The sequence below is a fragment of the Cebus imitator genome, unplaced genomic scaffold (assembly GCF_001604975.1).
Source record: "Cebus imitator isolate Cc_AM_T3 unplaced genomic scaffold, Cebus_imitator-1.0 Scaffold97, whole genome shotgun sequence".
NCBI classification, from domain to species: domain Eukaryota; kingdom Metazoa; phylum Chordata; class Mammalia; order Primates; family Cebidae; genus Cebus; species Cebus imitator.
The window spans coordinates 3,836,034-3,853,032 of NW_016107412.1; the positions used below are offsets into that span (position 1 = coordinate 3,836,034).

The 16,999-nt window shown below is 37.2% G+C and overlaps 1 protein-coding gene across 5 annotated transcripts in view; it reads right to left on the reverse strand.

Annotated features, from left to right (window-relative positions):
• PRKG1 (protein kinase cGMP-dependent 1) overlaps positions 1–16,999 on the reverse strand; it is a 1,344,779-nt gene that overhangs the window by 11,723 nt on the left and 1,316,057 nt on the right. For all 5 annotated transcript variants that reach the window (XM_017536379.2, XM_017536378.2, XM_017536380.2 and 2 more), the window contains 2 exons: positions 2,779–2,920; positions 1,389–1,552 (listed from right to left, as the gene is read on the reverse strand). In XM_017536379.2, coding sequence (XP_017391868.1) covers positions 1,389–1,552; positions 2,779–2,920 — 306 coding nt within the window. The remainder of the gene's footprint in view (positions 1–1,388; positions 1,553–2,778; positions 2,921–16,999) is intronic.

Consider the following 16,999-nt stretch of genomic DNA (forward strand, 5'->3'; position numbering starts at 1 on the left):
ATTCTTGCCTTCTCCCACCTCAACCCCTGGCCACCATCTCTCACCATCACCATCATCTCTTGGGGTACAAAAAGAAAAGTAAAGATTTTTTAATGCTGTTATCTTTGACCAAAATAATTTCTGTCTTGTTATTTCTTGAAATGGATACAAAGTTTAGGTATTTTTAATCATACATGGTTCAATATATGTATTTATGGTAAAAAAAAAATAAGTTCTCTAAGTGTTTCATGTATGCACTGAATCCTCACAGAGTACCCTGTGTTGAAAGTCCTGTCTTCCTCTCATGTTCACTGTAGTGACTACGCCCTCTTAAGTCATTCTTCACATCCTACCTCACACTTACTCTTTCTTTCCACTGCCCCTGCCCTGTTCTAGGCTCTCAGTGTCCTAGAACTAAATTACTGCAATAATCTTCAAACTGCCTCCTATTCCTCTTCCAATTTGCTCTATTACATCAACTTAAAAAAAAAAATACCACAGCACATAGCACTCACTCTTGGTCAAAAAATCTCAATGATTCCCTCTGTGGATGGAGTCCAGACACTCAAGTGCAGTAATCATGATCCTCAAAAGATGACTGTTGCTGATCTCTCATATATATATATATATATATATATATATATATATATATATTTTATATCAACCTTCTCCATATCTGTGCCCATTATTGTCCTTCTCTTTCAGCCATGCCTGTCTGCCTGGATTACCCTTTTCTTACTCTCTACATCTAAGTCCTATTCTTCCTTCAAGACACAGCTGCCTTATATTCATTCTTCAAAAGCCTCTTTATGAACCCAACCCTGTCCTGAAATCTGTAGGTCATAACGCTCCTGTCACTCACTGTTCTTAGCACATGTCATGGTAGTGTATTCATCGCGTTCTTTTAGTATGGGTCCTTGAGGATATTAAAAGTCTGTTTTATACTTTGTGGTATCCCTAGAGCCTATTTGAGTTGATGATTATAGTATTACAGGAAAGAGCTACAAAGCAGTCACGTTTCACTTATATATCATAGTTGCTAATAGGTCCTCTTATTCTATAGAAAATTTATCCTATATATTTTGATATGATTATCGTCTCCCTTGTTTCATTGCTGGCTAAATGACTGGTCTAAAGTACCTCACAGAAAGACACTACAACCTTCCACATTCACATATGTAAAAAAGAAGTAGCAATAATGAGAGCAAAAGTTGGTGTTGAGGTGCCCTTGCCTGACCTGTTTTACACCTTGCTTTATGAATTCCTGGTCATCTGTATAACTAATTGAATTGTGGTACCAAGATATGGTGAAATGTACTTTAAGATGGCCTAACCAGAGCGACAAAAGCAGGAGTGTGTAGCTGTTTGCTGGTCTATTTTTATCAGCAGTTCCCTATCAATATCCATACCTGCCAGTCAGAAGTTCATACATTAGGATTCCCAGTGACCAGTAGTCGGCTGAAATGTCATGGCCTTTGTTCAGGATGATCTCTGGGGCTACATACTCTGGAGTCCCACAAAAAGTCCATGTTTTCTTTCCAAATCCTATTTTCTTTGCAAAGCCAAAATCAACCTTACAAAGAGAGAAAACCAAAATACTTAGGCTCTTTATGATTAGTTTTAAAGCAGTAAGTTATTTTGCTGAAGTACACCAATGATGAAAATTACGTAAAAATGTGTACGTCTTTATAGTCCAATCTTCTAAAAGGAATAATCTATATTGCCAACAAAGTCTCCCTGATCAAACTCAGTTTTAATGGGAAAAGTTGACACCTGAATATAGCATAAACTTAACATCATTAAACATAAAGGTAAATCTTTCTTTCTGAATATGTTTTTATTTTTCCTTCTTTTATGCTAACAGAGGTTGGGGTATAAACACAGAATCTCTTCTGTACATAAAAATTTTTAAAAACCGGTTGGGCCTACTTAACATCTTTCCCAGAATATACATGATTTCTGCTGGATATAATGAAGTTGACAATTCATTTAGTATTAATTTTTGAAAAGCTATTTTATTGTTGCAGGAAGTAAGTAACATAGTTATGGGACCAATGATTCTGCCCTTGGTAAGCATAAACAGAAATAAAATTATAAGGTATTCTTCATTTTTCTGAAACTCTTTTGAAGGAAGTCTTGACTGCAGAAAATCTATTTCTTTCTGAAACAATTTGGTTGAAACTACAAATAAAAAACTGCCACTGACTTGATTTCTCTAAAAACCACATATTGAATAACAATTCTAAAAAGTTTAAAAATGGAATCAAGCTCTAACACGTCCAAAGAAAGTTGTGCATTTGTAAATAAGAGAACTTCTCTTCTATGGTAAATCTTTACAGCTTTTGACTGTTATCATTATTATTACTATTATATAGCCTGGCTAGAATTGCCTGTAAAGCACATTTTTTTCCCCACTAGCATTATTCTTAAATCTAAAATATTGAAATGATTTATGGTTTTCCCTAATATAAAAACCCATTACTTATGAACAGCAAAAAACTGACTAGAGAAAAGGAATTCTAGGCCTGTAAACATGTGCCAGCAAGTGTGTTTTCTAATGCTTATTAAAAGCATGTTTTGCCAGAGTATTGCTAATTCAAACTTAGCCAACTTAATTTTTCATAACTGATACATCATTTGAAAGAACATTCAGTTGAAAACTGCAATGCCAAAAGCTGCTTTTAAGAAAGTTACAATATTGAAAAGGAAAACTGAGATTTTATATTAGCAAATGAACACAGTTTTATTAACAAATATTTTTAAACTGCAGGGCAGAAACCATGTGTGAATTGCACTGACCAGTTTGGCATAACCTCGGTGATCTAGGATGAGATTTTCTGGCTTGAGGTCCCTGTAAATGATTCCTTTGGAATGCAGATAGGCAAAAGCTTCTACCACACATGCTGTGTAAAATCTGGTTGTAGAGTCTTCAAACGAACCTCTGAGATGCAGAAATGGAATGAAAATTGTATGAAAAATTAGTTTCACTAATATGGCTTTATTTTCTTCTCATTTCACTATATTCCTTTGCCAAAATTTAAATCAGAGACCACTGTCCTACTGGCTAATTGTTACATGATTGCCATTACATTGGGTTTTCTGAAGCATTCGAGGATCAAGTTAAGGAATTCCCTCTTTATGAATGGAACAGTTAAATCTAACTTCCTGAAAGGGCTGAAGAACAATTCAACACAGCACATTTAATGTACTTAATGTCTTCCTCTCAATAGCCCACTACAATCTAAAAAGTCATAGACTTAACAGCAGTAGGCAGGAGAGAAAACTAATCCTATTTAGAGCTTACCTACCAAGCATTTGTTTTTTAAAGGAGAATTTTATGGGTTTCTTCACATTTATTCTTAGAGGGCTTGTTTTTTAATCTTTCTAAATAATGCAGATATGATTCATAAGAATGTGAATAAAAGCTACCATTTTTAAAGAGCCACTCTGGAAATGAGTTGTAATGCTACCGATGCAATCATAACGCAAGCGAAGTACTTTTCTGTTTTCAAAACTTCTGCAACCCAAACAAATAATATCTATTTGCAACACTACTGCATTCTTATTAAGGGGAAAAGAGGGACTAAAAGACAATTAGAAAGAAAAAGTAACTGTAAGGGAATGTTTATTAGTAAATTTGATAATGATGTTTAACAAGAAAGCTTTCTCTCTGTCTCATATATTTATTTATGATACATGGGCACATATATGTTTATTTGTTGACTAAATAAAATAATTTAGAAAAAAACATTGGCATCTAAGGTCAAACCCTTAGTTCTACTGCAGAATGTTTAAACTTTAACTGTTTTTTTTTTTTTTTCATGGAACTTTTTTTTTTTTTTTGAGACAGAGTCTCACTCCGTCACCAGGCGCCAGGTTGGAGTGCAGTGGCGCAACCTCTGCTCACTGCAACCTCCGCCTCCTGGGTTCAAGCAATTCTCCTGCCTCAGCCTCCCGAGTAGCTGGGACTATAGGTGCACGCCACTACACCCAGCGAATTTTTTTGTATTTTTAGTAGAGACGGGGTTTCACCATGTTGGCCAGGATGGTTTCGATCTCTTGACCTCGTGATCTGCCCGCCTCAGGCTCCTAAAGTGCTGGGATTACAGGTGTGAGCCACCGCACCCGGCCTTTATGGAACTTCTTAAAAAAAATAAACCATGTTTTTTTTCTTTCTCATGCAGTAAGCACAATTTAATAATTTCATTTCATAATTTGAAAATTATTAGTGTGAACATCAGCTCCTGAAGTGGTTGAGATGTAACATGAGTGACAAGCACACAAGTGATTTTATTATTAGACAGTATGCAACAAATGATAGCCCCAGAGCTTGCTTTCGTAAGTCTCTAATGCCTGGTTGCATTTTGGTGACACTATTTTTTTTTTTCAGAATTGTGGTGTAAAGTTTAACACACTAGGCAGCGGAATACAGTTACATTTTTACAAAATTCATAAGTGAATCCAAGACTACAACAACCACTTTTCAGGCTACCTTTCAGAAATAGGTAGTATCTTCCAGAAAGAGAATGTCTTCATTTTAATTAATCATATCACTTGAGTTTTCACTGAAATAATCAGCTTTTCCTAAGAAAAATATCATTCTTCTGAAACATAATTAATTCTAGGCATAATGATATCTATTCCTCTAGATTCTAGAATCTTAACTATAATTACCATGATTCTTGAATCTGTCTTGAATAATATCTGAATGGAACACTTGTGAATTTATGAGCACAAGAGAAAGTTTGAGAACTGCATTCATATGAGAAAATGAATGATAAACTTCATGCTACAATTTTCCTCTCACTTGAAGATATCCTTGGCAGAACTAAAATTCTATAATCATATGTATCTGGAAAGGAATTACAATATTGCCTTGAAAGTCCTTCCTTCTTTGCCCTTAATTAAGTATGTTTACCTGTCAAGAGAAGCATGTTTCTTTCACTTGAAGAGATTATTTACCATAAATAGTAAGCATCTGTGTATATATAATTACTATACAGCTTTAGCTACATTGCTATATGTGAATTCAATCACTCCTCAATGGAGAGCATTGCAAAGCAAAATAAAACAAAACAAAATGAAAGAGTACAGGGAATGGTCTTATTTTATTTCACACTATATGTCTTGCTTTAATCATGAAATTGATTACTTCTTTATGTCTGTGAGGTAGGAGGTGAAACTCAACTCTAGAGGCAGGGCTTGGACATCAGACCAAATTAAGGACTAGTTAAAATATGTCCCAGGCAGAACCACCACCCTATAAGACATGCCCATGGGTGTGCCATGTCAGTTTACCATTGCCATGGAAACACCCAGATGTTATCACCCCTTTCCATGGCAACAACCTGACAACCCAGAACTTACCACCTTCATTCAAGAAATTCTGCATATAACCTAATATATAACCTATAACCCCTAATTTGCATATAACTAAAATTACACATAAATATGGGTAAAAAACTGCCTCTGAGCTGCTACTCTGGGCACACTGCCTATAGGACAGCCCTGCTCCACAAGGAGCAATACCTCTGCTGCTGCTGTATACTGCGGCTTCAACAAAAGTTGCTGTTTAACACCACCAGATTGCCTTGATTCTTTCCTGGATTAAACCACGAACCCTCCTGGGCTAAACCTCAATTTTGGGGCTAGCCCGTCCTATATCATCTGTTTTAATCAGCAAGATGATTATTTCTTTTTTTAAAAAAAAAAATATACTTTACATCGTGGGATAAATGTACAGAATGGCAGGTTATAACATAGGTATATATGTGCCATGGTGATTTGCTGCACCCATCAACCTGTCATCCACATTACATATTTCTCCTAATGTTATCCCTCCCCTTGCCCCCTACTCCGCAACTGCCCCAGTGTGTGATGTTCCCCTCCCTGTGCCCATGTGTTCTCATTGTTCAGCTCCCACTTATGAGTAAGAACATGCAGTGTTTGGTTTTCTGTTCCTGTGTTAGTTTGCTGAGAACGATGGTTTCCAGCTTCATCCATGTCCCTGCAAAGAACATGAACTCATTTTTTTTTATGGCTGGATAGTATTCCATGGTGTATATGTGGCACATTTTCATTATCAAGTCTATCATTGATGGGCATTTGGGTTGGTTCTAAGTCTTTGCTACTGTGAATAGTGCTGCAATAAATATATGTGCTCATGTGTCTTTACAGCAGAATGATTTATAATCCTTTGGGTATATACCCAGTAATGGGATTGCTGGGTCAAATGGTATATCTGGTTCTAGATCCTTGAGGAATTGCCACACTGTCTTCCACAATGGTTGAACTAATTTACACTTCCACCAAGAGTGTAAAACCAGTCCTATTTCTCCACATCCTCTCCATCATCTGTGACTTTTTAGTTCACTATTCTGACCAGTATGAGATGGTATCTCATTGTGGTTTTGATTTGCATTTTTCTAATGATCAGTGATGATGAGCTTCTTTTCATGTTTGTTAGCTGCATAAATGTCTTCTTTTGAAAAGTATCTGTTCATATCCTTTGCCCACTTTTTGATTGGGTTGTTTGTTTTTTGCTTGTACTTTTGTTTAAGTTCCTTGTAGATTCTGGATATTAGCCCTTTGAGAGATGGATAGAATGCAAAAATTTTATCCCATTCTATAGGTTGCCTGTTCACTCTCTTTACATCAGGACTGCCTAAATGTGATTTGAGTGGGCCTTTCTGAAAGCTTAGAAGTTCTTGATTACTGTTAGTAGAAGAGGATATTATTTCTACAGCTGTGACTCTGTGTAGCATATCTCTGCTTCCTTAATAGTCAATTGGTAATGGAACCAAATGGACAAATGCACTGAAATGTTGTAATGAGAGTAAATGCTTATGTGAGAGCTCAATTTTTCATAAAATCTCTCCTGAATATTATATTTATATTCTGAATAAGCTGGTCATTAGCAGAAAGATGGAAAAATGCTAATACAAACTGAAGTTCATGAGAGGAGACTATATGTTAGAATATCGTGCCTGAAGCAAGAATCCTGGGCTTAACTCCATTTACTATTTGTTCTTGAGCAACTAACTATACATCTCTGGATATCTGTGTTCTCATGTGCAAAATGGGGCTAATCCAATCTCATTGGATTGTTGTGAAGATCCAAAGAATTAATAATGCATGTATTTAAAATAAGTGTCTGGTACACAACTTGGGCTTATTAAATGTAATAATGGCCATTTTGATTCAGCACCAGAAAACTCTTTTTTAGCTATTGTGTCTTAATATAGGAAAATTAACTAACATAGTATAGAACAGCTATGAAGTATTTTCAGGGTGGAGGTGGGGAGTTTGCAACACCAATCATCTCTGTTATTGAAGTGTTTCTGACTGCCAAGGCTAACTGCCACACATCAACTTTGAAGAATCCTCTGCTAATCTCTGTTCTTTTCACTTCCCCCATGCTTCTCACATGGGCCAAAATTACCCTTTAATTGCCTGCCAATCAAAGCCCTCCCTTTTTTACCAGGAAGTAAACTGACCACAAATTGTACATCTTTGGGTCTTCAGTTCTTGAAAACTCTATTTGTTTCCAGTTTTCTCTGGTCTTGAGCCATTTTGGAACATGGAGGGTTTTAGAAATCTAGTTTCCATTCCTTCAACACATCTATATTATCTTTCACATATAAATACATTTGTAACTGATTTTGAAAATTAAATGGACATCTTGTCTCAAATCTTCATAAATCTATACAGTACATGACACAAAATGTTTACCAGCACCACACTGTCCCATCACTAAAGGTTCGATGTAGATAACTTGTGGATTTTAAAAATACAACATCTTGAAAGCAGTCACAAAGCATAACACTAATGCTACTCACAATGAAAAATTACTATTAGAATTGGAAATGACAACGTAAATTTGATTTAAAACAAGTGAAACCTTGTTTCATCAATAGTTTAGACAGTTGTTTAAAGAAATAAATCACTTGCCTTATATAGCTCTTTGAAATAATAAATTATGCCTTGACAGCTGTGTCATTTCAATTAAAACAAGTAATAGATAGGTCCTTATACTCTCTTTGGGGATGAGTGGTTGTTTTAAGCTAGATGGCAGTAGAGAGCAATTTTAGAGAAATAGAAGGTTATTTATACATACTGATAGACTCAAAATTTAATCATAATGTTTAGTCAATTTGTCATAAATTGAGTTATTGGATATCAGAATGTAACAAGACCAAAGCATCTTTCATTGAAATATTTCACCTTTTTCATTGATGAGTAACAACAATCAGTGAGTGTATGAACCTGAAGTATGTTGCAATTTGTACAGGTTTATTGCCAACTGTAAATTTAGGGAAACTAAATTATTACAAAGACAGACTTATTTTCTGTGAAATGCCTTCAATCTGTGCCAACTATTAGGGCATCTAAGATAAAATTTAAGTAATTACCACTTTCCACAAAACAGCCAGAATCAAGGAGACTGAACATATAAAATAAGGCAACATTTGTGAGTTTACAACTACATATGGTATAACATGACCAGAAAGTGAGATGCACGAGATTTGAAAATTATGGCTTCAGAAGTAATTATTTAAGATATTCAGTAAGGAAAATTAACATACATATGTTAATTTTTTATTTTTATTTTTATTTTTAGATAAGAGTTTCACTCTTGTTGCCCAGGCTGGAGAGCAATGGCACGATTTCGGCTTACCACAACCTTCGCCTCCTGGGTTCAAGTGATTCTCCTGCCTCAGCCTCTCAAGTAGCTGGGATTAAAGGCATGTGCCATGATACCCAGCTAATTTGTATTTTTAATAGAGACTGGGTTTCTCCATGTTAGTCAGGCTGGTCTTGAACTCCTGACCTCAGGTGATCTGTCCCCCTTGACCTCTCAAAGTGCTGGGATTACAGCAGTAAGCCACTATGCCTGGCCCATATGTTAAAAATTCTAATTAAGTAAATAATTGAGATGCTAAATGTTATTCAATTCAAATATACATCAAATACTGATGTTAATATATAACACGTGTTAATATGTTATACATTATATGTTAATATAAATACTAATATATATTTATTTACCATGTTAACCTCTTACACATTTTTACAGAAATTGGGGGATTTGCCAATTCTTTAAGTGTTAGGGAGGGAAGGTGAGTAAAATATAATTTGTAACAACCTATTACAAATAATAGAACAGAACCAGTGGGAGACAAAAGTCATAAATTAGAAAATAAAGTATAATAGCTAACTAAGAATAAACCAGGGAAATGGAGCTAGGAAAATAGGTAATAGTACTCAAACCCTATCCCTATTTACATATAGATGGTATCATTTTAATTCTTCTTGATGGCAAATAAAGAGCTGCTCTGTGCTTTTTTTTTTTTTTTTGAGACAGTTTCACTCTTGTTGCACAGGCTGGAGTTCAGTGACAAAATCTCAACTCACTGCAACCTCTGCCTCCCAGATTCAAGCAATTCTCCTGCCTCAGCCTCGTGAGTAGCTGGGATTACAGGTGCCCACCACCATGCTCAGCTAATTTTTTTGTATTTTTATTAGAGATGGGGTTTCACCATATTGGCCAGGCTGGTCTCATACTCCTGATTTCAGGTCATTCACCTGCCTCAGCCTCCCAAAATGCTGGGATTACAGGTGTGAGCCTCGGCACTCAGCCTCTGGGCTTCTTTTCTATGCTGATGAGAAGAAAGAATAAGAAGCAGGGAATGGTCATCTCAGCTATGAGGTGACAGAAGGAGAATGTCTGGGTTGCCATCAGAGACTGCCTGTGCTAAATCTTGGAGGCTCAGAGGTATATCCATGTCAGTAATGAATAAGGTCATGGAAGGCTTTCTTCAGACCAGCCTAAGTAAATTTCTTGTATACTTTCAGAATAGCTTTTCCATTATTGCTTCTGTCCTCTGACACAAGAGAAAAACTGAATACATTGACAGGGTTTTTGATGACAGATATTTTCATATACACTGTGACTAATAGCATAACAGCATAATCTTTCCCTTGGCACAATTTCATTTATTTCTAACAATTAATCTTTAAGATTTTTAGCCCCAATTTAAACAAACAGAAAGCTGGTCACTGGCAATATTAATTGGAGCCTAAATGTCTAAAATGATGGGTTTTTTCCTGGTAATTTTTTTGAGAAGGAAAATCACTTAGAATAAAAACAATAAGTCTACATGCCTACACAAGAAAGAGTGTTGGACAGGGATAATTATTCTGAGATGATTTTACATATAATGGTTAATTCATTACATCTGAATTTTTAGGAACAAGCAGATAGCCACTACTTCTCTAGGTCATAACTCTTCATGGAATATTAAGTATATCAGGGGGCTCAGGAATTGTGTACCTCAAATCCAAGTGTGATAAAAGGGAGGAACAATGTAAGGATCAAAAGGCAACCCAGTGGAAGTAGAGAAATCCATTGATACTTTCCCTCCCTTTACTCCTCCCAAAGTAAGCTGCTTCTTAATAGCAAACGTTGGCTACCCTGAGACATCAAGACATGCCTCACTCAGAAGCCTTGGCTGGCAGTACAAACCAAATGTGAAATAAGGTAAATTATGAAATAGTACTTTCAAAAGTAAGTTGAAAATTAATGCCTGTGCATGTTTGATGCCTCATGGGTGGACTTTAGATTGAGTTTTGTTATTGTTGTTCTGGTTAAGGATGTTATTAAAAGATTTAAAAGCTATGAGAGGATATTAGAGAAATCATGGCAGATGGGAGGCAGGACTAGACTGCAGCTATGATAGAGTAGTCGGGGGGGCGGCTTGCATTGTGAATTTTAGCTTCAGATGGACTGCAAGAACAAACCAGCAATCCCAAGAGGACCACGGACACACTGAAGGAAGCAGACTACTCCTGCAGGACCCAGGAACCACCTCCCCACACCCGCCAGAACTGTTAGTGCCTCAAGTGCAGAATTGGGAAAGGGAGACCCTCCTCTCCTGAACACACACCCACTAGAGAAGCGGAAAGTTTGTTTGTGGGAAAAGTGTCCGACTTTACCTGCAGCTGAGTCAGTTTGGACAGCCGAGTGAAATACAGGGGTAGAAGAAGCAGCAGAAAGGACCTAAGAGCTTGCTGGGTCCCCTACCAGGCCATTTGTGCCTGGCACCACAGAGATCCAACGGGAGAGGAGCAGGGGGTAAAGCTACACAGGGAGAAGCAAATCTCTAGCTGAACTCTGTAACAATTAGAACTGGGTGAGAAGCCTCCTGTCCAGAACTCAAGGGATGGTGCAAATCTGCTGTGCAGACTTCACAAGCTGGGGAAGAACCAAGCCCTTTTCTTTTGAAACTGGTGGCAGATAGCCTGGGCCAGGTTTTTGCCCCTATCACTCTCCATCTGGAAATGGTCTGGGGGCCATTGGGGGTGGCACAGTGGGAGTGAGACTGGCCCTTCAATTTGCGTGGGAGCTGGGTAAGGCCTGTGACTGTCAGCTTTTCCCCCACTTTCCTGAGGACCTGCATGAGTCAGCAGAGGCAACCATAATCCTTTTAGGTACACAACTCCAGTGACCTGGGAATCCCACCTCCATCCCCCAAAGCAGCCGCAGCAAGACTTGCCCAAGGAGAGTCTGAGCTCAGCCATTCTTCCCCAACTGATGCTCGTTCCCTATCCACACTGGTAGTGGAAGGCAAAGGGCATATAAACTGGGAGTTCTAGGGCCCTGTGCACCACCAGTTTCTCCCCATAATACCACAGCTGATGCTCTCTGGAATGTGCTACCTCCTGGCAGAAGGCCAACTAGCACATAAATAGAATATTAAACCACCAAAGCTAAGAACCTTGATGGGGTCCATTGTACTCCCTGCCACCTCTACCAGAACAGCACTGGTATCTAAGACTCAGAGACCCACAGATGGTTCACATCACAGGACTCTGTGCAGACAACCCCAAGTACCAGCCCAGAGCCAGGTAGGCTTGCTAGATGGCTAGACCCAGAAGACAGACAACAATCACTGCAGTTCGGCTCAAAGTAAGCCACATCCATAGGAAAAGGGGGAGAGTACTACATCAAGGGAACACCCTGTGGGACAAAAGAATCTGAACAATAGTCTTCAGCCCTATGACAGAGACCTTCAAAAGAATCTGAACAACAGCCTTCAGACCTTCCCTATGACAGAGCCTACACAAATGGGAAGGAACTGGAAAACCAACTCTGATAATATGGCAAAACAAAGCTCTTCAACATCCTCCCAAAATCACACTAGTTCACAAGCAGTGGATCCAAACCAAGAACAAATCCCTGATTTATGTGAAAAAGAATTCAGGAGGATGGTTATTAAGCTAATCAGGGAGGGACCAGAGAAAGGCAAAGCCCAGTGCAAGGAAATCCAAAATGTGATACAAGAAGTGAACGGAGAAATACTCAAGGAAACAGATAGCTTAAAGAATAAAAAATAAAAAATTCAGGGAACTTTGGACACACTTTTAGAAATGCAAAATACACTGGTAAGTCTCAGGTATAGAATTGACCAAGTAGAAGAAAGAAATTCAGAGCTCAGAAACAAGGTCTTCGAATTAATCCAATCCAACAAAGGCAAAGAAAAAAGAATAAGAAACATGAACAAAGCCTCCAAGAAGTCTGGGATTATATTAAATGATCAAACCTAAGAATAATCAGTTTTCCTGAGGAAGAAGAGAATTCTAAAAGCTTAGAAAATTCATTTAGTGGAATAATCAAGGAAAACTTTCCCAGCCTTGCTAGAGATAACAGAAATATACAGAACATTTCATCCAACAACTGCAGAATACATGTTGTATTCAACAGTGCATCGAACTTTCTCCAAGATAGACCATATGATAGATCATAAAATGGGCCTCAATAAATTTAAGAAAATTGAAACTATATCAAGCTCTATCTCAGACTGCAGTGGAATAAAACTGGAAATCAACTTCAAAAGTAACCTTCAAAACCATGAAAGTAGATGGAAATTAAATAGCCACTTTTGAATGAGCATTGTGTCATAAATGAAATCAAGATGGAAATTTAAAAATACTTTGAACTGGACGACAATAATGACACAACCTATCAAAACCTCTAGGATACAGCAAAGGTGGTTCTAAGGGGAAAGTTCATAGCCCTAAATGCCTACATCAAAAAGACTGAAAGGGCACAAACTGACACTCTAAGGTCATGCCTCAAGGAACTAGAGAAACAAGAACAAATAAAACCCAAACCCAGAAGAAGAAAGGAAATAACCAAGATCAGAGCAGAACTAAATGAAATTGAAACAAAATATACATAAATGAAACAAAAAGCTGGTTCTTTGAAAAGATTAATAAAATTGATAGACCGTTGGCAAGATTAAACAAGAAAAGAAGAGAGAAAATCCAAATAAACTCACTAAGAAACAAAACAGGAGATATTACAACTGACACCAGTGAAATAAAAAAGATAATTCAAGGCTATTATAGACAACTTTATGCACATAAACTAGAAAACTTAGAAGAGATGGATAAATTCCTGAAAAAATACAACCCTCCTAGCTTAAATGAAGAAGAATGACATACCCTACACAGACCAACAACAAGCAGTGAGATTGAAGTAGTAATTTAAACATTACCAACAAAGAAAAGTCCAGGACCAGACGGGTTCATGGCAGAATTCTATCAGACATTCAAGGAAGAATTTGTACCAATCCTTTTGACACTGTCCCACAAGATAAAGAAAGAACCCTCCGTAATTCATTCTATGAAGCTAGTGTCACCCTAATACCAAAACCAGGAAAAGACATAAACAAAAAAGAAAACTGCAGACCAATATCCTTGATGAACAAAGATGCTGAAATATTTAACAAAATACTTGCTAACTAAATCCAACAACATATCAAAAAAATAATCCACCATGATCAAGTGGGTTTAATACCAGGGATACAGGGATGGTTTAACAGATACAAGTCAATAGATCTGTTATACCACATAAACAGAATTAGAAACAAAAATCACATGATCATTTCAATAGCGGCAGAAAAAGAATTCAACAAAATTCAGCATCCCTTTATGATTAAAACTTTTAGCAAAATCGGCATACAAGGAACATAATGTAATAAAAGCCACCTATGACAAACCCACAGACAACATACTGAATGGGAAAAAGTTGAAAGCTTTCCCTCTGAGAACTGGAAGAAGACAAGTATGCCCACTCTCACCACTTCTCTTCAACATAGTACTGGAATTCCTAGCCAGTGCAATCACACAAGAGAAAGAAATAAAGGGCATCCAAATTGGTAAAGAGGAAGTCAAACTGTCACTGTTTGCTGAGAAAATGATAGTTTACCTTGTAAACCCTAAGGACTCCCCCAGAAAGCTCGTAGAACTGATAAAAGAATTCAGCAACATTTCTGGATACAACATTAATGAACACGAATCAGTAGCTCTTCCATACACTAACAGTGACCAAGAGGAGAATCAAATCAAGAACTCAACCCCCCCCCTTTTTTTTTTTACAATAGCTGCAAAACAAAAACAAAACAAAAAACACCTTAGGAGTATACCAAAGCAAAGAGTTGAAAGACTTCTACAAGGAAAACTACAAAATGCTGCTGAAAGAAATCACTGATAACACAAACAAGCGACACAAATATCCTGTGCTCATGGATGGGTAGAATCAATATTGTAAAAATGACCATGTTGCCAAAAGCAATCTACAAATTCAATTCAATGCAATCTCCATCAAAATACCACCATCATTCTTCACAGAATTAGAAAAAAAACAATTATAAAATTCATATGGAACCAAAAAAGAGCCTGCATAGCCAAAGCAAGATAAAGCAAAAAGAACAAATCTGGAGGCATCACACTACCTGATTTCAAACTATACTATAAGGCCATAGTCACCAAACAGCATAGTGCTGGTACAAAAATAGGCACCTAGACCAATGGAACAAAATAGAGAATCCAGAAATGAACCCAAATATTTACAGCCAACTGATCCTTGACAAAGCAGACAAAAACATAAAGTGGGGAAAGGACACCCTTTTCAACAAATGGTGCTGGGATAATTGGCTGCCCACATGTAGGAGAATGAAACTGGATCCTCATCTCTCACCTTAGACAAATATCAACTCAAGATGGATTAAGGACTTAAACATAAGACTTGAAACTATAAAAATTCTAGAAGATGGCATTGGAAAAACCCTTCTAGACATTGGCTTAGGCAAGGATTTCATGACTAAGAAACCAAAAGCAAATGCAATAAAAACAAAGATAAATAAGTGGGACCTAACTAAACCAAAGAGTTTTAGTACGACAAAAGAAACAGTCAGCAGAGTAAACAGACAACCCACAGTGTGGGAGAAAATCTTCACAATCTATACATCTGACAAAGGACCAATATCCAAAATCTACAACAAACTCAAACAAATCAGTAAGAAAAAAACAAATAATCCCAGTGGGCTAAGGACATGAAATAGACAATTCTCAAAAGAAGATATACAAACGGCCAAGAAATGTATGAAAACATGCTCAACATCACTAACGATCAGAGAAATGCAAATCAAAAGCACAAGGTGATACCACCTCACTCCTGCAAGAATAGGCAGAATCAAAACAAAACAAAACAAAACAAAAAACCGTAGATGCTGGGGTGGATGCAGTGAACAGAGAGCACTTCTACACTGCTGGAGGGAATGTAAACTACTACAGCTGCTATGGCAAACAGTGTAGAGATTCCTTAAATAAATAAAAGTAGAACTACCATTTGATCCACGAATCTCACTATGGGTACCTACCCAGAGGAAAAGAAGTCATTATTCACAAAAGTTACATGAACACCCATGTTTATAGCAGCACAATTCACTGTTCACAATTGCAAAATCATGGAACCAACCCAAATGCCTGTCAATCGAGAGGATAAAGAAAGTGTGTGTCTGTGTGTGTGTGTGTGTGTGCAAATGATGGACTACAACGGAACCATAAAAGGAATGAATTAACAGCACTTGCAGGGAAAAAGATGAGATTGGAGACTATTATTCTAAGTGAAGTAACTCAGGAATGGAAAACCAAACATCGTATGTTCTCAGTGATATGTGAGAGCTAAGCTATGAGGGCACAAAGGCATAAGTGTGATGCAATGGAGTTTGGGAAATTGGGGGCAAGAGTGGGAGGGGGCCAAGGGATAGAAGACTACAAATATGGTAGAGTGTATACTGCTTGGGTGATAGGTAAACAAAAATCTCACAAATCACCACTGAAGAACTTACTTATGTAACCAAATACCACCTGTACCCCAATAACTTATGAAAAAGTGAAATAAAATAAGTAAGCTATGAGAGGATAGTTGGTTGCCTCCCTTTGTGGCTTATTATTACTTTCATGTTTAATTCCACCTGTAAGTCTTCTTCTATTCTAATTAGAAAAAAGGTAGAAGACTTCAAATAAATCAGTGGATTGAAATATCAGGTCAAATATAATACAGTAGAAACACATTAGATATGCCAAATATTAACTCACACATTAAAATATTAACCTTGTTCAACAAACTATATATTCTGAGAAGACAGACCACATCTGTTTGGTTTATTACTGGATACCCAGCCTCTATCACAATGCCTGGGATATAATCTGTATTTACATATTAAGTAGCAATAATACATAATATATATGCTATGATATAATAGCTTAGTACAGATGTTAACCTTATCTCCTAATGCCAACATGATACATTCTTTTTTATGCTTTTTTAAGTTTAATTTTAAGAAATGAAATAAAATACTGATGCAATAGGATACAATGTGGTAACAAGAAATCCATGACATATATAAGTAAGGTCATGGGACTAACAGGTGAAAGGGCATGTTGTACAAAAATATGAAGGTACCAGCCGGGTGCAGTGGCTCATGCCTGTAATTCCAGCACTTTGGGAGGCCGAGGCGGGCGGATCACGAGATCAAGAGATCAAGATCATCCTGGCCAACACGGTGAAACCCCATCTCTACTAAAAATACAAACAAATTAGCTGGGCATGGTGGCACACGCCTGTGGTCCCAGCTACTTGGGAGGCTGAGGCAGAAGAATCGCTTGAACC